Genomic DNA, 25,366 nt, shown 5'->3' with positions numbered 1-25,366 from the left:
GTGACTTTGTGGACACCCTGCACAGGCTAGTTCTTCCATTTCTTTCAAATATATTTGATACCTCACTCCATGGCTGTTTGTGAAGACAATGCTGTGTGCAAATTGGCTTCCGCGTTTGCCTATAAAATACTCTGTACACAGTCACTACATTTCACAGTAATTTCCATGAAGCTCTTTGACTCATCTTGACTATGTGATAAGGCACTCTATCAAACCTGCTATTATTATTATTATTAAATGCAGCTTTGAAATGCTGCTTTGAACAGTTTAAAGCAGTATTTAATAATAATTTGAATGTTTTTTATTTCATATAATGGGTCATTTAGTTTCTGGTGTTGCAAATAATTGTGATAATCATGATATTAGATAAAGGAAGGAAGCACAGAATGAAACTTGATCACCAACAATAATTACTTGCATTTATATAAAACACCCTTTCATGCGGGATAGGTTTTCGAAAAGCTTCTAATCTCTGGTCATTGCTCATAGCTCATGATACACAGTATTCAAGACCCTCGTGTGATCGCCATCCTGCCCTGCTCTCTGGAACTCCATCTAGGAGTCTCTCTGAGGATTATTATCATTTATTAAAAGATAATTTGTAGGAATAAAATGAATTAAATGCTGGGAACATTTAGCATTGGAATAATGTGATCGTGCATGGAATTGAATGAAAATTGTTCTTCCATAGATGTGAACTGGGGCTCTTCTACACAAGCACTGACCTACTTGAATGCACTGCAGCATGCTATTCGTCTTTCGGGAGTAGAAGACCATGTCAAGAATTTCAGGTATTGTAAGTCTTTTCGGTTAGCAGCGGTGTTAATTGAAAGCTAGGGAGAAGACTGGAGCTAGGTGCTAAATAGATGTTGTACCAGACCCAGTCTAAAGTTGAATTTAAAATTGCATCGCTGATACAGTACTTTTTTTTAAAAAATGTTTTATAAAACCTGCCCTCTCACTCGTGAAGCTCCGCAATCTCATCACCCCCATCCTCGCTGAGCTCCACTAGCCCCCATTCCTCGAGGATTGAATTCAATATTCTCTATCTTAGCCTCGCCCCCACTCTTAACTATGTCCCTACTTTGTGGAAAACCTATGTCTTCGACTGCACTTTGAGTCACCTTTCCCTTCCCTGCCTCTGTTTCTCCCTCCCGCAGCCCTCCAAACCTCGGGCTCCCAGTCGATTATGTGTAAAGCTTTGTAAATCATTATTGTTATGACTTTGAAACTATGGGACAGGACAAGGTAATCAGGCTTGTAGGGTCAGATTCTGGTTCTAACAACATAATTTCTTACAGTAATGGAACATACTTTTTTTCCATTGTTTGAATTACAAATCATGCTGTTTCACCTTATCAGTGTTATTTGGTTCATTTAGAGATTGCAAATTAAATCTCCAGATCTCTTCATAGCTATTGAGAGGCATGCACTTTGTATCATAGCGCTAGTAGTGTCTGTGTAATGGAAAAGGAAAGGAGATTTATATTACCATTCAGAGGATAAGATGACTTGCAACAGTTGGAAAATGGGACAAGGCGAAATGCCAAAGAAAAATGTTACCAGATGGTTCCTTCCGATTGCAAAATCTCCGCTAGTCAATTTTGTTTAGATATTAGTAAATACCTAATCTTGTGAAGTGCAACAAATTAAAAATCAAAACTGATCTATGAAGCACCAAAAAATCTACTGTATCCTGTAATTACCTTCATGCAACGTCTGCAGTTGTCTTGAGCACCGATGCATTAGAAGTTTTTCCTATTGAATAAAATAGTCCGGGTTTCTGACTCTTATTTCAGTGAATAAAATGCTGAGTTTTACAAACCACAGCTTGTGGTCAGTTCTGTCCTGAATTAACCAATTTTTTTAACAAAAAATAAATACTTTTCTGTATTTGGCTTTCTGAACTATTTTGGGTTTCTAAGCGATTGCTTTGGTACAACAACAAGATTACAACTGTATAGCACCTTTCACGTCGGGAGGACGTCCCAAGGCGCTGGACAGTGTACAGCATTTCAGATGGTAATGCTAAGATCTAAAATTATGAACATATTGTATTTCACTTCAAACGTAAGGTTACAGTTTGAGAAATACCTGCCATGTATCCATTGTAATTTGTGGTGTATTTGCATTGATTTCCATTAAGCTTTTATTTTAAAGCCAGTGGATATATTCATGTGCTGCAGTTCAAGGGAAATGCTCCACAGTTAAGATGGTTCTAAATTGCTGTTTCTTCTTTTGTACAGGCCGCAATGTTTGCTAATGATCGGTGCTCCTCCTTCCCGTCCAGCCTTGCTCCAACTTGTTCATGCCTTCACCAAAAATGTTGGGCTGGTGGTCTGTGGACATGTCCGTATGGTGAGTTGAAGGATTTACATGGCTGTGTATAATTTATTGACTGCATTGCTGAGCCTTCGTTTTATCTGGTTTCTTGTCAATAAAGGCTGAAATAGAGATCGATGTATCCAGAAATCATTGACTGACCCCTTTTCGAATAGAAAATAGCTCGTCTATGATTTAATGCTTAAGAAAACAGTATCGTGCATTTTATTCCAGAGCCTTAACTCATGTGATCCTCGGGGCAAAATGATCCCACTATGATTAAACAGGATTAAAGTTAAATGTTAATTCTTGGCAGTGTTGCCTATGAAAACTCTGTTATAGCTAGAGTTTCACGGCTGTGAATATATTTGAGTCCTGACTTTTATTTATGTTGGTAACAATCTTGACCCAGTAAGCGTGTCATTCTCCCCCGCACTTCCACCCCCCCCCCCCCCATGTGAAGATTACATCAGAATGTCCTCTCGGTAATAGTGTCCAAGTGGTTAAACATAATTACCCGACCAACCTGGCACCATTTGGCATTTGGCAGTTTGTGGCTAGTTAAATTTGTGATTCAGCTTTACCCAATGCTTCATTGGAGATTGCTTTAATTTTCTGAAATCTGCACATTTCTTTCCATTAGGGGCCTCGCAGGCAAGCTTTAAAGGAAATCGCTGCAGATCAGGCCAAATACCAACGCTGGTTAATAAAGAACAAAATGAAGGCCTTCTATACACCAGTATATGCAGAAGATCTGCGTGAGGGTACCCAGTTCTTGATCCAGGTAAACTTATCTTGCCTTGCCTCTGACTTCGTTAATGTTGTCCAGAATTTGCAAAGGGGTTGAGACTGCATTTTGTCAAGTTTACTCTGTGAAGGAAATGGTCACTTCTTTTGCCCATAATGCTATAGGGTTTATAACGATGGCTGTGGAAAAGAAATATAAATACACAGAAGGAAGAGTGTCTCTCCTCTTGTTTGAACTAATGTTTAAACAAACAAAAATGTAAAGAATTTTAATACTCATGTTTCTTTGTAGAAACTAAATTAGTTATTATTGCCAGAATTGTGAATGTTTCAGAGGGTCCATTGTATATCAGCTACACTGGGTGCTCCCAGGAATCTCATGTACACTTACACTGCTCACAAGTAGACAGTCACTTAAATTTCATAGTAATTACTTGTAAAGCACTTGGAAACGTTTCGATGTTTATCAAATGCAAGGATTATTGTTCCAAAATGTATTCATCCCCATTTTTGCAACCCCAACAATAACTGTCATGTAATTATTCTACATGTAAAATAAAGTCTCAAACTGCTTTATAAAGACATATGGGAGTCTGAGATTTGGGGAGTGGGGGGGAGCAGAAGGGGTTGGTGACTGAGGGTGCAGTGAAAAAGAGGTTTTTCAGATGGATTTTGAAAACAGAGGGAGGATGTGAGGCAGAAGCAATTTTGAAAGACTTCTGAGAGTGGGAGCAAAGTGACAGAAAGCTAGTCTCATGGAGCAGAGAGGATGCGAAACAATGAAGCCGCCAGAGTTGGCGGAGTGGGAGGGGTGGGCGAGGAAGTAGGTTGTCGAACATAGTTAGGACTTGGAATGCTATGCCACAAGTGGCCAATGAGGCTAGGAAGAGGCATTGTCTGGAATCATGTGTTTTGGCTCAAACACAATCTGATCAAATCACATATTTATGCCCAAAGGCATGTTTTCTTTTCTTGGTCCATTGTTCCAGGTAAAGTGGGTAACCATATGGTTTCGTCTGACTGGCTCGCCTTTCATCTATAAAATGATCTTTCAGGGTCTTAGGTTTGCAGTCTTTCTCTCCCAATCCTCGCCAACACTATTTTATAAGCCAGCTGCTTAAGGTATTCATGGCTATGATGTCTGCATTGAGACTGGTCGAATTTTGTACCTTTTGATATGTGGCTGTTTCTAATCAAACGAGACTGACACAGTTCTCTAGCTTGGTTTACTCTTTGCTTGACTGTTTCGGTCAAAGGTTCTGTTACAAGAACAATAATGTTGCTAACATTAACAAACCTCCGTCAAGCAGAGGAATGCTCAGTAACTGGTGTCACCCTACTCCGGATTCCTCAATGTGCAATTTGGGGTTCCAAATTTTGGAAAATCCAAAGCTCAAACCCAGCATAGGGCATTTCCCATTTTGTTTTCCAAAATGCAAATAATAAGTCGGGAGTGATTTTTTTTGTTTGGTCCTGAATTGTGGCCAAAGTTAGTCTTTCAAGGATATTGAGAGAGTAATATCCTGATGGGCTGCTCGAGTGTGATGGTTAATGTATGTTTTTTGCTTGACTTAACCGAACACAGTGGAACTCGCTCAACATCCTGGATCTAAATTTCTTATCTATTTGCATAATTTTACACTTCAGGATTTATGGGCTTCTACTCTCGGGTGGGGGGGAGAATTTAAAGATAGTCTGGCACTGCTAAGCGTGAAGCTTTTTATTGCTTGGGGGTCTCTTTCATCTTTAAACAAGTTTCCTTAACAGCAGAATAATATACTGCAGCCGTTGGTTGCACCATAGATTTAGCATTCAGTGGGACTCCACACCTCCCCCTTGCTTCAAAGACTTTGTACCTTCAGATTTATTCTTCCAATTGATAGTCTGCAGAAAGAGCTGCCTGTTGTTTTTGTGCAATGAGAAATTGTATAAAGTCTTGAAATTCGAGGTTTAAAGCTCATGTCACTCAGTAATGCTGACAAGTCCTACAAACAGCCATGAAGTGAATGACTAATTATAATAATAGTATCTTTGCATTTGATATAGCACTTTTCATGTCTTCTTAGATGTCTCAAAGCGTTTCACAGAATATCCTGTAAAGTAAATTGACTGTATATTTGTGGGCAAAATGCAGCATCCAATTGTGCACATCAGTGTCCTAATTCTATCTGGTTTGAGAAATGTAATAAATCTGGATGTCTGTGAAATTTACCAGAGCTACAATATCAGAAATGATGTAATGTATGCATAATGAGTTTGATTTCCAGTCTGTTCATATATACCAGACGGAGTTTAATTTATCTGTGTCACTAATAGCAGTCTGGACCACCATCTATAATTTTCTCTAGTTTTTCAACTCCTCCTATCAAAAAAATGAAGCTTTTAACATGAGTTAATGATCATGATTTATTTTAGCTGTTATTTAACATTGTTTAGCTTTCAGAGTGGGGTTTGCAAACGCCTGTAGTTTGAGCTGAATCTGTACAATACAACTGACATCTATATAGCAAAAAAAGTAGCACCTCTCACATTAGGAGCATGTCCCAAAGTGCTTGAATTGCCTGCATTAGCCATGCATGTGTTATGAACAGGATGCAAGCAGGGATGGTAACGAATAAGTAAGCAGAACATGTATAATTCGGGTATCAAAAATTCAGTATTCAATCTGCAAAGAAAATCGTATCTTATTATTGCAACAGTTATAGTTTAGTTTAAACTATTCTAAATGCTGAAGGCATTTTAAAACCAATGTGAAAAGCAGCTTTCACATCTGTCTTTCTGAAAACTCTTTCAGTTAAACCTCCAAGCTTAAGTTTTAATAGCTCGTTATACAGGTGATTTTATGCAGCTAGCTTTTCAAATGGACATATATTTTTACCGGTCTAGTATTACTATGCAATTTTCTACCATCAATGCTGCCAGTTCGTCTCACCACTGACTGCCATCACTGGAGCAATATTCCCCTCTTATGTCTCTCAAGCTACTAACTTTTAAGATGTGTCTGTATTCACAGTGCCAGCGTTTCAAACATAGAAAGCTACCACACAAACACTGAGAGACTTTGTTAAAATCTGATCATTTCAGAGCATTCAGTAAATATTACTCTCAGCTTTTGGAAATGAATGCAGCATACAGATTGGTGCAAACAAGAGCAATTTACTAATACACTCAAAGCAACCTGGATTTTGGTAAACCCATTTTCCTTCCCAGCTGGATAGCGCATCCATCTACAGGATTCAAATTGAATAGGTTGTGTGTTTAAAAGACTGCCATGAATTGGCATATGTACAACAGTGAGGGTTAGTTCTGGATGAATGTCTGGTAATCAAAGCATGTCTGTTCATTTTTTTTACTATTCACTTACAGGCAGTAGGACTTGGTCGTCTCAGGCCCAACATGCTCGTATATGGCTTTAAGAAAGACTGGCGGCAAGCCGACATGAGGGATGTGGAGAATTACATTAATGCCATTCAGTGAGTTAATCTTACTAATTACCATTCCAAAGCACAAAGTGCAGAAAATCTGATCTCATTACTGCACCCGTTGTATTTTAGTGTAAACTATGTATTTTAAATGCTGAAGGCATTTTAAAACCTCTTATATTCTCTTCATGAAGAGTAGCTGGGAGCGGGGGATAAGAAGAATGGCCTTTTCTTCTTCTGCGGGAGGAGGGAGGGTGCAACAAAGTACCAAACGTTGTTTGAATTGAGATTGTTCTTTTTAGCACTGGCGTAATCCATAGAGAATTAATACATTTATCTATAATGCTTTATTTGGATACCAAAATAAGCAAGTGCTTCTAGACTGCTGTGATTGGAAATTTGCTGGGGACTTCGAAGTTATTGGGCATACTGAAATACATTGTTGGAGATTCTGAAATGCATTATTTGTCCTAGCGTTTCTGTTTACAAGTATAAAAAAACAAGTCCATTTTGGCTGCTTAAATTGAGCATAAATCCCAAAGATCATTTAGTTTTTATTATATGTTGGGTAAAAATTTCAGTTACTCATCTTTTTTGGATGATTTAGAACAATGATTTTATAAGTGTGTTTGTATATTTACACAGCAATTCCACATGAAATATAATGTCTTAAAGCTACCATGGAAAACTTAACACCTAATTTATTGTGAAGAATTGCATTTACTTTTCTATTTTTTGTATTTGAAGCCTATTTGCTGAAACATTGTCTCTCTGCTTTTCAGTGATGCCTTTGACTTTCAGTATGGAGTAGTGCTTATCAGACTGAAGGAAGGTTTTGATATTTCTCATCTTCAAACGCAAGGTAATTGATTTGTTTTGTTTAACCTGCTTTTCATTTTAAGAAGCCACACTTCACTGTCAACGTGGCACATTCAAACCGCACACCAGGCCTTGAGCTTGCAATGTAGATTGGACATCTCGAGGCAGTGCTGAGGGAGTACTGCTTTGTTGGAGGTATTTTCCTAAAAATTAGATATTAAACTAAAGTCCTTAGCCTGCTGGTTTCCAACTTGTGCCATCCTCACCCAGTGCCCTGTGCCTCACTTGTACTGCCTCATGAGTCCCTGTATCTTTGCCAATTTCCTGCATCTGCGTTAGTATTTGCTACAAGTAGAAATGGAGCATTTGGTGCTCAGTTGAAATGTTCTATTGGAATGGCAGGTAATTCAATCGGTTGTTTTGATTATGTGAAGACAGTACTGTTAGTGCAGATGTGCATTATGGTGTCTCAAGTGGGGGACTTTGTAACAGGCTATGGAAATATCAAATCCATCATGTGCTCAGATGCATCCTGGTGCCAACCTGTTGGAACTCTGCTCAAAGTCCAATCACTTGCAGTCTCCCGCTAATTCAAAACTCCTCCGCCGCATTCCCACCCGCATTAAATTCCATACCTCCATTACCCTAGTCTTTGTCAAACTCCATGGACTCCCTGTCATAGAGCAGATTGATTTCAAGATCCTCACTCTCGTATTTTTTAGTCCCTTCATGCCCTGGCAGCCCCCCTATCTCTCCAACCTGCTCTCTCCCTACACTGCTACCCGATGCCTCTGCTCGACTGGCTCCGGCCTCCTCCTTGTCCCCCGGATCCTCCACCCCACCATCGGTGGCCATGCTTTCAGCCACTATGCCCCAAAGCTGTGGAACTCTCTCCCTCAATCCCTTTGCCTTGCTTCCTCATTTTCAAGTTGCGCTTGAAGACCTTCCTCTTCGACCGTCCTATGGTCATATTCCCCTCCCCATGGGTCGGCATTGGGCTCCCCCACTATTAAGCGCTCTGAGACGCCATCCAGGGTGAAGGGCGCTATATAAATGCAAGTTGTTGAGTGCCTACTTCAAACCACAACTGTTTATGGAACACTGCTGTGTGCAATTAGCTGCCGCGTTTGACCCATAAAATATACAGTCAATTCACTTTACAGTATATTCTGTGAAGCGCTTTGAGACATCTCGAAGACTTGATAAGGCACTATATCAAATGCAAGGATTATTATTACTTTGGCAACAATCTGACGTGATTATGGAAGGCAGAAACAAAGCTGGTGTCGATGCTGTGTTTTGATGGTTTGGCATGAGGTTCATGTAGAATTTAATATTTCAGAATCTGTTAGACATATTAAGATGCCCATATACATTTTTTTGGGAGGGAAAGCGTGTGGGGGAATCTGCATTGCTCTGCTGTGCAGCCCTGACACAGCTGCTGTGCTGTATTATGTACAATGCTGATCAGTGTGCCCTTGTCTGTTTTTGTACCGTATCATGCAATTCAGACAAAGTCAAACAATATACTATCTGCTACAAATATTTCTTTCCATTAGATTCATTTCCACATCATCAAAAATGTTCCTTTTGGCACGTTAGTCTTTTCAGCTGCAGACTCTGCCACACAACATCCCTGTTGCATGTGCGTTTTTCCTTTGAATACAGGAACTATGTTAATTGCAACAAGCTTATTTGATCCATGAAAAATGCTTTTTTGTAGTAACTGCTTGCACAGGTTTAGCTGTTCTCAGCCCAGAACAGAAGTTAAGACTTGGGTGGGAGTGGTGGAGGGGACCATGAACCACAGACCCCAGGTTTGAAATGCAACTGCAGCACCTGTGTAAAAACTTTACAGGCTGGAGAGTAAAACTCCACTAGTTCATAAAGGTTTTAACATTAATGTCATGTGCTTATAGGGGTAGAAATTCCACCTGGGTTTAGCTTTATTCTATTTCATAGCGTAGTGAATTCAGGCTGAATTTAAGAATTCACTAAATTCAAGATACTCCAAATTTCTGCCCTATAACTGGGGGGAGGGGGGATCCTTTTTATAAGATAGTTAGTAACCAGTCAAAATGGGCACCTTAAAGTTCCTTAAACTGCTTATCATCAAATATGTAGTGTTTGCTGATTACACTAATTTCAATAGGAGAGTTAGTCAAAATAGGTCCATATTCAAAAAATGTTCAGTAATGTAGTTTGAACCACTTTAACATGTATGTGGACAAATAGAAGACCAAGAGTTAAGATATTGCAGTATCTCAACACACAGGGGTTCTTCCTACATTAAACAGTTATCTCTGGGTAACAAAAATGTAGATAGTGGTGGGTGGTGCTTGACCCTTCTAATTCTTGCCTGTGTATGGGTACAAGTACCCATTACTGCATTAGGTGAACTGAACAGCCCCACACGGCCAAAAAACCTATTGCTTCTGCAGAATCAAGTACAATTAATCTTTGTTAGCCTTGGATTACTTTGGGGTAAAATTACCTTGCTGAACAGGTTGGATTCATTCGTATGTTTGTGTGCGTGCGTGTGTGTGTTTTTCCCAGAAGAGTCTGCTTCTCAAGAGAAATCTGCTCACCCCAAGGATATTGTGGTGAATCTGGAGCACTCTGATGCTGACTCCTCCAAGCCATCATCTAAATCCGCTAGTGAAACCAACAGTCCAGCAGTGTGTCAGGACCAGAAAGGTAAGGCTTCTGAGATGTGCCCATCTACTTAGAAAGAGCTGTGTTTGTGGGCTGGAAATGGCAAGTTTTGCATTGTTTGCATCTACAACTAGAATATTTTTAAAATTGTACATTGTTATGTCATAATTCTTAACATCACGTTTACCAATGAAATCATTTGTTTTGCTTTTAATCTCGGTTTCCTCACGCTGTTTCAGCACTTGCAGCTCTACGTGTTCAAAGAGACAACTGTATACAAAGCGCCCATTGCCCACACAGCATTATGTATTTAAAAACAAACTTGCCGTGTTGTGACTTGAAATATGTCCGTAACAACTTATTTTGTTGCATTTGCTCAGGTATTGCTGAGCTGTGGCTCCCTATTTGGATGCACTCTAGAGTTTTTAACCCGAAGAGGTATGGTCTGATATGGGTCTGATTTAGCAGTAAATGATACCACCAATTTAACCAGTTATTAACATTGATCTAGTTAACTGAAGTCTGATGTATACTGCAAAAAATTTACAGTGATGGTGCTATAATGTGCTATCACAATCCAACTTTTAGCCCTAATGCCAGACCTAATACAATGTTCAGTCATTTGGAAAGCATTTTTCTTCCTGTTGCCATACCCGATGAGAAGGGGAGGAACAGTGAGCACAAACGTGTAGGAGGAAATCAAAGTCTCAATCCACAGGGAAGGCTGCCCAGACCAAGATGAATTATTTGGTTAGGTTTGATTAGCATTAGTTGTGCCACATGTTGGGTCCCAGTTTTTAGTGTTGAAGTCAACTGTTCTGCTAATGTCTGCAAAAGTCTTAATTTTTTTAATTCTCCAAGGCAAGCCTGTTGATTCCTCTCATCTTTGATTACAGTGCTCCTAGATGAGTTACTGAACCACCCACCACTATCTACATTTGTGTTATCCACAGATAACTATTTAATATAGGAAGAACTCCTGCGTGTTGAGATACTACCATTGCATTAATGGTAGCAATGGGTGAGATTTAATTTATAGTGAGGGCTGGGGCCAAAATTTGAATTGTATCAACATTTCTTACAACCCACCAAAGCTGATCTACCACAGTGCACCTTTCCTGAGCCTATATTATTGGTGTCTCGGTGCTACCAGGTCATTTATAATATCTTTATATTTTTCATGAGGTAAATTTAAACTATTTCTGCCATTCTGTAAATCTACAACAATTAATGGAGGACCATGATCAGAGGAGCAAAGGGGAAACTTAGGAGAGAAAGCTTTACATGCAGGTTGTTAATCTATGGGGTGATTTTCCACAAATGGCCATTGAAATCGACACAAAACCATATTTAAAAAGTATTTGGATGAATACTTGGAAAAAAATAATACTAATGCGTACAAAGAAATGGCAGGCAAGTGAAATCAGAATGGATAGCTTTGGTGGGGGAGTAGAAACTGTGCAGCGCAGACAATGTGGACTGAATGACATCCTCTGTGCTGTAAAGAAGACCTCTTTGATCGTGCCTTCGGTCACCCTCCTATACCTACCATCCCTGCCCTCCACCCCTCCTGATTCCAACCACCAGTTCGGATGCGGACCCGTGACTGTCCAGTGCTATGGGATGTCCCCCTGACGTGAAAGGTGCTATACGAATGCAATTTGTTGTTGTTTTAAGGTTAGAGCAGCTGCTGTGGCCATTCCGTTCCTCGGGAGAAGTGGCTTGTCGTCAGCATGTATATCATGTGCTGTATTTGCTCTTGGATAGTAAATAGTCTCAGTGTTTGTGCTGCATATTTTCAAGGTCACTTCTCCCTGATACCCCTGTGGAATTCTCACATGCAGACAAAAAACAGCCAGCTGCAAATTATTTTAATCTATATTTTAATTTCAGTTAACACAAAATTCAACTGCAATAGTCGAGCCCAGGGGGGAGGTGTGGTGGGAGGTGCGGGTGGTGAGGGATGTAGTATGATCCAATTATAAGGTGATTGTTTACACTACTGATTTGGATATTGTGGTGTGGACTCTGTGATTTACTGTGATGCACACAGAGGGTCCGCTTGCTTTCCACATGCAAGACGGCTCTTGTGTTAAAATGGCCAACTTCCAGGTCATCAGAGTATCCCACATATGTGCAGCACACAGGAAGTAATGTCAACAGTGACATGGTGACCCGGAAGTTGGGTACCGGACAACGTACAAGGAGTAAACCTGTGTGCATATGTCTCATTTAAGTAAAGGTTGGTATTTTATGAATCCCAACTACCATGTTGTTATGAGGATTTACTATTGGTTGTAATTTTCTATTATTGAATTTGAGGATCCATTGGTTTACATGACTGATAGATCTGTTGATCAGCTAGTTTTTGTTATTTTTCACATCCCAGTAGTAAATTTCATAGATTTCCACTAAAATCTGCGAATGCGGCCAATGAAACTGAATAATGCTTATTGTGATCAGGTTAGACTTGTGGTTGAAGCAGCCTTATGTTTCTTTAACTGATAAACAAGGTTTCATGATTAAATGTGATTTTTTGATATACATTACAAAATTACATATATAACATATATAATATATATTACACACATATATATAGCTTTGTGTTTCCATTCCAAAGAATTTTAAGAACCTCGAGATCTAAGCAATGATCCCCAATTGTAGAGTAGTGGTTTATTCTCCAATATTAAGCATTTAAAAGTGAGTGTTATATGATGGATACATTGAGTTTAGATCTTGTAGTGGTGATGAAGAGATGTATCACGGCAATATACATCCCTTTGTACATATATTTGTTGTGTCCTCTCCATTTTGTAGCTCATCGAGTCAGGTTGGTAAAATGAGACTGACTGATATCTCTATCCTCTGCAAACCCTTCTCTATAGCTGAAGTTTTATTCTGTCGAGTAGCAGATGAATCTAGTTTATACTATTCACTAAAAACAACCAATAAGCGATGTATACAGACCAACAATGTTCTGTGATTGATCCTTCATCTATGCTAACTTACTTGATTACCGCTACCTGAGCTAGGAAGGGATAAATTTGGCCAGGGTATCAGTTTCTGATTGTTTTTTAGAGGTTTTATAAGTGCACATGTGTGGATATCTGATGAGGACATATTTGGGCAGTTTGGGCTAAGGCGGCTCTGACACTAACTGTCCAGGCTTGCAGATGAAGAATTGCCACTAAGGAAATGCACCGGAGGATCACAAGTGTCCTTGGAACCACACCTCGAGTGTGAATCTATACATTCGGGAGCAAAGGCGGTAGGTGGAAGAAGTGGGGAGGGAAACATTCTGTGAAATAAAAATATGTTCAGAAGAATTACTGCAGTAAATGGTTTGCATTTCCATTCATTTCGCCCCATCACCAAGGGAAACTGTTGTGTAACTAGATGATGAGTTACTTAGAAAGACTAAGCACATGCAAAATATGTGCTGGACTGCTAAAAGTACCAATACTGTAGAAATTAATAGACGCAAGTAAATTAATAGCCATATTACCTTCAGCTCTTCCTCCCCACGCCCTATGCTCACTATCTGGTACTAAAGCAATACGTAGAATATAACTCATGACAGGAATAATCTCTAAACCAGTTAATTAAATGTGTGCTTTGATTTCTATCAATGATGCATTTGAAATTAACTTCTGCCTTATTGATTGTTTTGAATATAATGCAGATGAAGAAGATGACGCCAAGGCCTCAACCCAGCCACTCTTGAAAAAAGGCAGGCATCCCATCTTTTATTTTCATTTCATTGTTATCCTTGCATTTTAAGTTAGAAAACAGATTTCTGGTTTTATTTCTACCACCGTTTAATTTTCATTTAAGTTTTGTTTAAATACAGTACATTGAATCTGTACCCTGCTTACTCAAAAATTCTTAGATGCTCTATCCTGTTGTTGTATGAGTTCATCTTTCATGTTAATTTTTTTCTGGTGTTGATTCTTTTCTTTTATCGTTTATAATTTCAGCTCGAGTACTTCGGCTCAATAGCAGTACCAGGTTACCAAAATCAAAGGGTTCAAGTACGAGTCTTGCTTTTCTCAAGTTAACTCTTAGGGTCTTATTTGAACTTGTTGCCACCTTTGAGAGTATTACAAGAAACTGAAGCCGGATTAAATTCACTTTAAATCGCACTGATTTCCCATCAGTTTTGCCACAGCATTTCGAAAGGGTTTCATCAGAAGCCAAAGATCATATTACAATACCCATTTTTTAGTTTAAAAAAAAGTGTGCTTTGCATTTTCCCTTTTGTGTGGGAGGAAGTAAACTTGATGTATTTCACAGACAGGGCTCTGTACTGTATTACCAAAAAAAAAGTCATTTAGTTGTTATGCCAAACTGAATGACATTTAGCATTGGTTAAAGACTTGGCTGCTGGAAATCTGAAATAATGTCAGAAATGCACAGCAGATCAGGCTGATCTGTGAAAGAATGAGACTGAGTGATGAAGGGCCATTTTCAGGACATCTCTTTAGGTGGCCCTCTGATGGGTATTTGCACATCTGTCAAATACCCATCTGCCTGTTATTTCTATAGTTTAGCTTTCCTACATTGTCTCTCACAGAAGTTGCTTCTTAGTCCTGTTTGGGGCTACATAGGAATGTATGGGAATTAATAGCTCCACAATTGCAAATCAATCACAAGTTCAGTAATACGTGATTGACCCGGGAATGCTTTTAAGGTTTTCTACTAATTGGTATTAATCCTGCGGAGTATCATAGCAACTGTACCATCCAGCAATTTTAAGTATGTTATTTGGTGGACCCACTAGAATATTTTTGTTTTAATTCTAACCATATTGATCCTGGAAATTTTTGTCAATGATTTATTTGAGGTTAATAAAGTGTAATTCAATTTTAGATATGTTACAAATGCCACCCGAGGATGGTGCAGTAATTGTACACGCCTGTGCTCATTAAACAAAATAATCTTTAAAACCCATCTCCACATACCAGATGCAATGATGGTTTTATGATTGTCCACTTAAGTGATGTATAATAGGTCATCACTGTAGAGCTCAACACTCGACTGACCGGGGAGAAGTTTGCAGGTACTCAAATTTGGATGGCTGAGGGCAGAATAAAGACTCCTCTAAACCCATGTAATTCTGACAATTTGTACATTAAGCAAAAATGCTTTTTCTACATGTAATAAAGTTTCCTGGATCAACATCTGTGTTTTTGCCAAGAAGGAGTGTCAGGGAAATGCAGTGAACAGATATAAATGAATTTAGATGCAGTTCTTTCCAACTTTCAGTGAAACGTGTCCGAGCTGTGTACTATTAACTTTCTCTGTACCTTGTTGATGTTTATGTGGTGATCATCTGGTGAGGGAAGGGGTGGCATGTTATTCAAAGGAATGTTTTCTGTTAATCGTTTTAATCTGTTCTGCTAATCCATAAACACTTTAGAAGTCAAAGGTCCATCCGTGCCTTTAAACACAGCTGACCAGAAGCTGCTCGAGGCCAGCACTCAGTTCCAGAAGAAGCAGGGCAAAGGGACTATTGATGTCTGGTGGCTTTTCGATGATGGAGGTACAGTTTTGTTCTGCAAACCATTTCCTTTTAAACTATCAATAAACTTATGGCACAAAGCTAATGGAAGGGAATGGTTCACAGTTCATTTATGTTTGTCAAATGGCAATGATCCTGAAAGGAAACTCTTGAGATCATTTCAAGCGGCTTTGATGTCAGTGTTTTTCCATTTGCATAGGTTTGACGCTACTTATCCCGTATCTCCTCACCACCAAAAATAAGTGGCAAGATTGCAAGATCCGAGTGTTCATTGGCGGAAAGATAAACAGGATAGACCATGACAGGAGAACGTAAGCGATGACTGTTGATTATTTGCAGAATCAAAACATTGCGTGCGAGTAAGTTTGCAAATGGGTCTAAACAATGAGATGTAGATTTTTTTTAAGTTGCACATGGGTCAATCAAATCAACATCTGGTTTAATTTTTTTTGAAAATCGTCATCTGTGATGTGATGGTGTGGTTAAGATTGAAGTCAATTTTCTGTTCTAAATCTCCATTTCATTATATGATTTGTGCAGCACATTAGGAACAGATTGAACCTCTATTCAAGTCAATTTCCAGATACACACTTTAACTAAAAGATCCAGTTCACAGTATTGCTGTCTAATACTTGAGGGGTGTGGTCAGGATTTATTACTTGCACCTTAATAGGTGTGAGCACAGAAAGACCTAAAGAAATATAGAAATGGTAATTGGTCAATGATATGTAAGGGGTTTCATATCGCCTTCAAACACCAACAATCCTGATATCAGCAAAGAAGGCTTATACTTCTTTCTGAAAAGCGCGATACAGCTAAACAACAACAACAACAAAATTACATTTATATAGTGCCTTTCACATCGGGAGGACATGCCAAGGTGCTGGACAGACAAGAGTTACGGACCCAAGCTGAGGGTGGGGGAGTGTGGAGGATGGGGGGAAAGCAGGGAGATCGAAAGCATGGTCAAAGAGGAGGGTCTTGAGGTGGGTCTTGAAGGTAGCAAGGGAGGGGGCGAGACCGAGGGATGGAGTTCTTATGATGTCAGGTTGAAGTATGATGAGCACAGCAATCTGATGAGGGTTTCTTAATTAATAAATGAGACTTTTGTTATCTTAGGGTGAAAATCCCTATTGTTTCTCTCCTGACTATATGTGTCATTTACATTGAATCTGTTGTGAAATCCCAAAGTTTCTTTTTGATAACTGAAGACTGGCTAAACTAAAGTCAATGAGTAAAATGTGAACCCTTTTTCCCCAACATCCCACAACTCTGGCATGATGGTTGGATCCAAAGATCATTGCTGTTACGGAGTGCGCTCATTGGTGCTGCTTCTCCCCACTCCTGCACCAATAATCTTAGTTGCTATTTAAAAACATGCTTTTGATACCAGAGGATATGTCAACCAGCTCAGAGACTTGTACTAAGTCGTCACTCTAGCAACAGGTCAAACTGGAGCTTCAAAGAATTAGGATTAGAATTGTGCCATGATCTCTTCACCCATTTTACCTGATTGGATATCAGCACAATTTTTAAAAATATTGTTCTGTTAAAACTCAGTCAAGGCTTATGCACCCCCTTGGGTGAACTTATGGAAGGAGGGGGATGGGCGGTGAGCACCTGTGGAAAGTTACCCAGTACTTGAAGAAAGGAGACGAATAGCTACAAGAGGAGAAAGACTGAAAAGTAACATGATATTAAGAATTAATATAATCTTTTCAAAAGTAAGTCCTCAAGCTAAAATTTCTGCAACTGGGCAAGGTATTGTGCATGTGATACAGCCAGTTGACAGCACCACCTCACTCCCTCCATGTAGTCTTGCCTCTTTATTGCTGTAACCTTTTCAAACCTTCTGTAACATTCTCTGTGGAAACTGTAAGGCAATGGTCCATACATTCATTTTATTGCCCAAGGCTTACTTTGAATTGTGAGAATTAATTCAATCCACGTCATTGACTTTCAGAATGGCTACACTCCTCAGCAAGTTCAGGATAGATTTTTCTGATATCACAGTTCTCGGGGATCTGAACACTAAGCCAAGCAAAGCCAAGTAAGTGCAACTCTGCGTAATTCCAATAGCCATCATAGAGAGCATGCAATTTAATTGAAGTACAGCGTAAAAAGTACAGTCACTAAATCTTGGTAATTTTCTGATCATCCAGTTAATTCATCATCGTAATAATAATTGTCAACCTTGTATTTCGTAAAGTGCCTTTCATGTCAGGAGGATGTCTCAAAGCACTTCACATGATTTGCAGTTAAGTGTGGTAACGGTGTTTTTGTACACAAGCACTGCAGCCAATTTGCACACAGCAGTGTCCCACAAACATTCGTGAAGTAAATTATCAATTTTATTGGGTGGATTGATGGCCAAGAAACTGGGAGAGATCTCTTCTAACCGTGCAATGAGAGCTTTAAATCCACTTGAACTGGCGGACAATGGGACCTTGGTTTAACATTTCATCTGAAGAACAGCACCTCCCAGAATCTCTCTCTCCCCCCCTCCTCCCACCCCGCCGCATTGCATAGAAGTGACAGCCCAGACTGTGTACGCTCGAAATCCTGACATGGGGCTTGATCCCACAGCTTTTCTGACATAGGCAAAAGTACTACCAACTGAGCTCAGCTGACATGCGAGAATCGCTGCATTTTTTTGATCCAATGAATTTACTGGGAGTAATAGCAGTAAACTATGGTGTTATGCTGAAATGTTCTTGCTGATATTACCTGGCAGTATCGCAGCATTTGAAGAAATGATTGAGCCATACAGACTTCATGAGGATGACAAGGAACAGGATGCAGCTGAGAAGCTGAAGGAGGAGGAAGCATGGAGGATCACAGATAATGAGCTGGAGATCTACAGAATAAAGGTTTGAACCAGTTACAATCACTAATCTGTTTATATGTTCTGGTATAGAGGGATCGAAATATGGGATATGAATTACATAGTATCTGCTGCAGTGAAACAGAGCATTCAGATTTATCGGCCATGCTGATGTTTAATCCACATGTGCCCCTGCCATCCTCATCCATGCCTTTGCCTCCCCACCTATTACCCTTCTATTCCCATTTTCTTGATGATTTAATTGATTTTCCTCTTAAATGCATTGATGTTTTCTGATTCGACCTTGACATCCACATTATGCTGACCCTCTGTTTAAAGAAGTTCCCCCTAAACTCTCTTTTAGATCTGTTGTGGCAATCTTATATGTATGCTACTTGTTGTTGACTCACCTATAGTGGAAACAGTTTATTTAAGTTTACCTTATCGTATCCCTTCATACTTTCACACACCTATCAGGTTTCCACTCAATTGTCTCTTCTCCAAGGTAAAAAGCCCCAAACTGTCCTGTCTTTCCTGATAGCTGTATCCTTTCATCCCTGGTAAAATCCTAGAAATTCTACACTTTCTCCATGAATTAAAAGTATATAAAAGTTCCTTCCTAATCTAGTTGCACAGTAAATCAAAATAATTTTTCGCAAGGTGCTGAACATGGGTTGCCGGTTCCATTATGTGTATTTCCTCAGTGTTTCGATTTTTGTACCTGCATTGAATAATAATTGCAAGTGAAATTGTTACTCTGGTTCATGTTGAAAGCAGGAATAGACATGCTGTTTATTACTACTGTAGTGTTTGCTTGCTGTTGTGGCTCCAGGTTAATTATGAAACAAAAGATGATTGTTTGCGAAAGCCTGTTGTCAGAGAGCTGGAAACGAAGCTCATATCAGGGTTTATTTTATGTTTGAGTTATTTTTAAAGTACTGCTGTAGAGAAGTTCCAACTGGATCTAGATTTCCTCTATTTTACTAGGATTCTGGAGTTTCCAGAATTTGGTAAATTCTTAAATACTTTAAAGTTTTCTTGAAACCATATTCTGTAAGATCTTTTAAGAATTACAGAAAACCGGCTTCAATGTCAATGTAAATCTAAACGCAGGTAGAATTCATTCCCAAACATGCTTACTTAGGGATTGAGGAAAATAGAAACTGACCACATGATGACACTTCTAAATGGGTAATGAAGGGTCTGATGTTGATTTAGAGAAACGTTTAATAGATTACAGGGCTATTAAGCATGAAAGGCGTTATATAAATGCAAGTTGTTGTTGTCGTATTATGTATTTAATTTAGTTAATAAGAAGACATGCACGTTGGAAATCTGGAATAAAAACCCAAAGTATTGGAAACCCATAGCAAGTTGATCAATGTGAGAAAACAAAGTTAAAATTTCCGATGTGACCATCAATCAGAACTGACAGTCAAGCTGGAAAAGCTTTGTTTTAGGAGTGCCTGGGACAAATCAGGACATGCTCAAGAATCAAAAGCAAAATCATCTCATTGCATTCATATATAGGCAACAAACAGCATGGACAGTTTATGAAATGTTTCATTTTGAGCAAAGGCACAAAGAGAGCTGATGGTTCTTGGCCATGTTACTATGAACAAAAAGGTCATGTCAGATTGGGAGGGGGGAGAAATGTCTGTTACCGAAGAGTCATACCTGAACTATTTAACCGTCTTTCACTTCATTTACCTGCTGCCATCCCAAGCATTTCCTGCTTGTGTTACAGTTCAGGTTGAGCATCAGTACATGTTGCTGATTGCAAGGTGACTCACGGAGACCATGCAACTGGATTTGTGTGTTAAAATGCGATCCTTTTATTGTAATTTCAACTGTGGACTCTATATTTCAGACATATCGGCAGATCAGGTTGAATGAATTGCTGCGGGAGCATTCAGGGACGGCTAACCTCATTGTGATGTAAGTAATGCTTCCAAGGGAGAGGCTAGTGACACAGACCTGGTTGACAGGGAGTCTCCAAAGTATTCACAGCTCCATTTATTTAAATGGATATGTGATTTGCATCACTCCAGATGAATGTCATTTCCAGCACTTTTTCAAGCTTGACAAGTTTGACTCAAACTATGGAAGAATCTTATTCTAACTTGATTTTCTGGATCCAATTGCTCAGAGACTGTGTTTTAATAGTAATAATTATTAATAATAATTAATAATAATAAACTTGCCCACTTGTTCTGCTGCCTTTAGATACCTGAACCTCTAGAAGGTCCCTTCAGGCTCATCATCTTTCAAGTCTGAGAAGCTCCAGTTTATTTTGTCATTTCTCATAGCTCATTCTTAACCCTGAATGTCAGCATTAGTGCTCTCTGTACTTTCTCTAGTGTGCTGTCTTAAGTGTTGACTGCAGTGCCATCAATAGGCAATCAGAAGGAATGACCACTAACATATTTTGTTCTATTGCAGGAGCCTGCCAGTGGCACGCAAAGGAGCTGTGTCCAGTGCACTGTACATGGCCTGGATTGAAACACTCTCCAAGGATTTGCCTCCCACCCTTCTTGTGCGAGGCAACCATCAGAGTGTTCTTACCTTCTACTCCTAAATATGTAGCACAGACCATAGCCCTGAGATTCCTGCTTCAGTGGCTGGGAGTAGGAAATAAGAGTCTTAGACTTTGGTGTGTTTCACATATACAAGTGATCAAAAAAAAAATTTTTTTTAAAAAAAAAGCACACAAAGGAAGAAATCATTGCATTCAAGGGTCACGAGAACTATTTGATTTTTTTTACCCTGATGATCTGTCAATTTGCCTAGGTTTGATTGAATGTAGGCATTTTTCTGACTGGCATACACAGAGGAGTTTTCCTTTGCTACCTGAACAGCAGCAATAACAGTGGCGTGTTTTGGTTTATTTTTCCTTTTGTTGAAGTAACTTAATAAATTGTAATAATTATTAAAAGCCTTTACAGCCTTACTGAGGTGCCTTCCTAAAAAAAGTTGCTTACCAAATTCCATTCAGATTCCCAAATCTTATGTGCAATTGATGAATGTTAGTTTGATATGAAATTTTAATTTCTGCTTTCGGCTGGATTTGAGTTCTCGAAATAAGCCTTTCCTCTGTCACGAAAAAAAGCTGCTTTTAACTAATTTTGTCTTCCACGGGGATTACTATTTGAAAAATGTGTTCTAAGTTTAGTACTCGAAACTCATTTCTCTAGAATGCACTGCGCAAGTGATTTTGAGTGCAATGAAGAAAATTCTCAAACTGCAATATTGTACAGAATGGTGTGGTCGTGAGGTACCACATGTTATATGTTTTGAGTTTCAGGATTGAATCTAAATACAGTATCTGCCAACAAGATTTGTGATGAATGTGTCATGTACAGCCTTCCCAGCAAAGTCTACTTGATACCCTTTGGGTCTATTTGTCTTCAGGAAGTATAGTGTACTATGAACGTTGAGGCTAGAGAGAGACCACAGTTCAGTTTACGACCTAGAATGAGAATTGAAAAGGGAAAATTAAATCAAACGTTTTTATGCTATTTTTTTACTATAACAGCTTTTCAGATTTCCAAACTGGCCTTTGTTTCCATGTCTACAAGTTGTAAAACTGAGCAAAAACTCCTCAAAATACACCTGCTCTTTTTTCATCTTCTGCTCCGTAACTGGGTTAAAGGGGGCACTATCATCATGAAAACCATTTCAGCAAGTTTTTTTCTCGCTTGTTCATAAATGCAACATGGCAAAGAGGTGAATTGTGCTGAAACCAGTCAACTCATCATCCTAATTGATTGTGTAATCTTAATGAAACTCACACCTGGCTTTCTTTCCCTCAATCTAAAAAGCTTTTGCTAAATACTTTTCATGAAGATTACGCTCCTTTTAAACGGTGTGTCCTTGCCCAAAATGTGGGTTTCCACATTTGACTCGTTTGCCCCACAGTCTTTCTCACAACTTAGCATCACAGCACCAAGTGGGTATGTAATAGGGTATCATTACTTTCCTATAAGTAAAGAAACAAAAAGTATATCCATATAATTTTGGAAATGTTATTTCAATAGTATCGTAAATATTGTACCTAAATGTTGCAAATCTGACTGAAAGTGAAGGGAGAAGTCTTTGTTCTCTTTCCACTTATCAGGAATCTAATCATTTTGAAAGGCTGTTGTGCTCCATCATCCAATATGAATGATTGTTTTTGTTACTCCCAGATATAAACTGATGTTGAACACAGTGTCCATTAATAATTCATAATATAAACTTCTCTTTGTTGGAAAATGCAGATTGCATCTATTGTAAGCCAGCACCGCACTCGGTTCAGCCAGCTAAAGATTGGATTGTCTGTCTGTTTGGAAAAATATGAATACCAAATCAATTGTGTGTGTGCATATAATTCATATGCAGAAAAAAATAGAATGAATAGTTTAAAAATGCAGGGTGCTTTTTTTTGTGTGGTCTTTCATGTATGTTACACTGCCACCGTTCAACAACTCAACTCAACTCCTGAGAAAGAGAACCTACTGCTGTGTGGAAGGAGTAGGTGTGCCAGTGTGCTGTTCACTTCATACTCTGGGCAACAATTGCTCACGTTCAAAACCAGAAGTTCAGAAACCGTCACATTGCTTTTGTAAAGTGTTTTGTAGCCAAAGCTAAAATGACCGCAGTTCATTATTGAAAAGTTACAAGCTACAGAAAAAAAGACGCACACACAGAAGTAATCTTCACTGTAACATTTGAAATTGCACCATACACTGAATAAATATATATTTAACCTTTTTATTGTAAAGGAAGATAGTAAGAGAGTGACGAGGATTAACTGAAGAAATGGAATAGATGATTCAGTTTTATTTTTTCTGTTAATTTATGCATCTAGCAACTATTGTGTAAATCAGCATAGTTCTTTTACTTTTATGTTCAGCTTGGTCATTTTAGGGGGTTCTCTGTTTTTTTTTACTTGACGCTATTTCTGTAAATTTCTATCTTTTTTTTATATACGCCTATAAAATTATTTTATGAAGCTATGTTTGGAAATTGTTTCACGACTGAATTGTTTTCTAGAGGGTAACCTTACCCATAGAAGCCGAATGAAACATTTTGATAAACTGTACTGTAACTCACTGAAATGCTTTTCTAATTATTTTAACATTAAAGAGTATTAAAGATGATACTTTATACATCCTTATTGCAATAAAGAAAAAGCAAAGGTGTAGCATTGCTTGACACTATCATTTTTCCCAGCACAATTGTGTGCTGTAGTTGTCAATGTTGAAGTACAATTAATTTTGATTTGAACTCAAGGCAGTTATTTTTACACAAAAATAACGGTTCCAGTGGTACTACATTTTATATTAGAAACCATGGAAAGTTACAGCACACAAGAAAACCATTCACCTCATTATGTGTTTGCTGACCCTTTCCCAATACCCCTGTAGTTTAGCCCTTCGAAAGCTAATATGGATTCTGTTGCAATCACTGATCCTGGCAGGGCAATCCCATTATCTGTGTGTGAAAAATCCTTCCTCCTCCTAGCCTCCCTAAATTACTCATTTGCTAACTTGTCCTCATTTAATGTCCTCTAGTCACTGACCATTATTAGCACTACACTTAAAAATAAATGAAGCTTTTTCAAAAATAATAGCTATTGCAGTGTACTTAACCCCCTGCCCCCACAAAGGAGCATTTCATTTAAACTATTCCACATTTTGATGGCATAAGACCATCTTTCCAGTGAGGAGCAACCCTCCCTTAAGATGTTCAACACTGGTCCAATAACTCCCACAACATCAGAGGCACTATTTTCAGGCATTAATTTGATTCCTTGTTTGGTGTTAGTCAGTGGGGAAAAAACATCCAATGGTTAATTTAATGACGTTTTGGGTCATACATACATTGTCCTCATGCCACTTACGCAATGATATCCATACGCTTATATTCAAAACAATGTGGGAACCCTGAGCTTTGTGAACATTGAAAGCTACACCTTAATAAGGTGTAAGGAAATAAGGTGCAAATACTGTATCTAGGACATTCAAGTTTTGCTACCTCCGGTTAGCAACAACAACAATTTGTATTTTATATACAGTAGCATATAGCAGCCTTCACATAGAATAACACCATCTTGGACCTGAGATTTAAGAAAAACAAGAATGTTGCACTCTCTCCTCCACCCTCACCAATGAAAAAAATGTATAGTGTCACAAATTCTTAAAATGTTCTGTATTTGTCAATCCAGTCCAGTTTGCTGAGTTTGTAAATAATTCCACTCGGGGCTGTGCCATGCATATTCTCAACGTTCTTGTGCACGAGCAGCCTTGGTGCAAGTGGAAACTGGTGTCTCTGAGGTCAGCCTTGGCTCCAGGTGAGGCCTGCCTGCACTTTGCTTTTCACATCTGTGAACCAGCAGAGGAGGAGGCCGCTGACAAATAACCACAGGGACAGGCCACCCTGCAGCTGAACATAAGGACTGGAAAAGGTTTAAGATGAGAAACGGTTTATGTTTTGTTGAACAAAACTTGACCATCTCCATCCAACTGTTACATTATTTATTTTAAAGTAAAGGGTGTTCACAAAGTCCTGTTACCTCCATGTTTTTTTTGCACTGATCCAACAACTGAAAACATGTGGAAGAATGATGATAATTATATTTAGAAGTACTTAATTGTGTTCAGTGCCAGTGTTAACTATCATCATTTTAATGGCAGATAATAATCCGTCGCCATGTTCAGTGCAACATCTTCTGTAGCACGGACAGAGTGACCAGGAAGTCACTAGTTAGACATTGTTAAACTTGACTCATCTACAACAGAAAATAAAACATCATTGTAAGAAAATAATTTTCTGGGGGTTGTCTGACATGTGGAAACCCATTACCATCATTAAGAGTACACAATCCAAGCTGAGAAGTCCATGCATCCCACCTATGCATGGAAATCCCAGAGATAGTTTGTTGGAATGTAATGCGTAAGAAAAACACGGGGGTAACATGACTTTATGAACACCCTGTAGAGTTACAATCTCAAATTCCTAAATTATTGAGCTTTCTGTTTGGAGCAGTGTTTGTATTAAGCCAAGGACACCATT

At 38.8% G+C, this 25,366-nt stretch overlaps 1 protein-coding gene across 4 annotated transcripts in view; it reads left to right on the top strand.

The window, feature by feature from the left end:
- slc12a2 (solute carrier family 12 member 2) overlaps positions 1 to 23,451 on the top strand; it is a 127,623-nt gene extending 104,172 nt beyond the window's left edge. The window contains exons 15-28 of one of the 4 annotated variants that reach the window (XM_042345189.1): positions 692 to 791; positions 2,247 to 2,358; positions 2,966 to 3,106; positions 6,436 to 6,542; positions 7,274 to 7,353; positions 9,867 to 10,007; positions 13,648 to 13,695; positions 13,943 to 13,996; positions 15,385 to 15,507; positions 15,686 to 15,797; positions 17,450 to 17,536; positions 18,221 to 18,356; positions 20,181 to 20,248; positions 20,753 to 23,451. In XM_042345189.1, the coding sequence (XP_042201123.1) occupies positions 692 to 791; positions 2,247 to 2,358; positions 2,966 to 3,106; positions 6,436 to 6,542; positions 7,274 to 7,353; positions 9,867 to 10,007; positions 13,648 to 13,695; positions 13,943 to 13,996; positions 15,385 to 15,507; positions 15,686 to 15,797; positions 17,450 to 17,536; positions 18,221 to 18,356; positions 20,181 to 20,248; positions 20,753 to 20,888 (1,445 nt within the window). In that variant the 3' untranslated portion in view covers positions 20,889 to 23,451. The remainder of the gene's footprint in view (positions 1 to 691; positions 792 to 2,246; positions 2,359 to 2,965; positions 3,107 to 6,435; positions 6,543 to 7,273; positions 7,354 to 9,866; positions 10,008 to 13,647; positions 13,696 to 13,942; positions 13,997 to 15,384; positions 15,508 to 15,685; positions 15,798 to 17,449; positions 17,537 to 18,220; positions 18,357 to 20,180; positions 20,249 to 20,752) is intronic. The other 3 variants (XM_042345186.1, XM_042345187.1, XM_042345188.1) reach the window with 3 other exon arrangements.
- The last annotated feature ends 1,915 nt before the right edge of the window (positions 23,452 to 25,366 follow it).

The sequence above is a fragment of the Callorhinchus milii genome, unplaced genomic scaffold (assembly GCF_018977255.1).
Source record: "Callorhinchus milii isolate IMCB2004 unplaced genomic scaffold, IMCB_Cmil_1.0 Scaffold32, whole genome shotgun sequence".
Taxonomy (NCBI): Eukaryota; Metazoa; Chordata; class Chondrichthyes; order Chimaeriformes; family Callorhinchidae; genus Callorhinchus; species Callorhinchus milii.
This window is presented reverse-complemented; position numbering and strand designations above follow the sequence as displayed.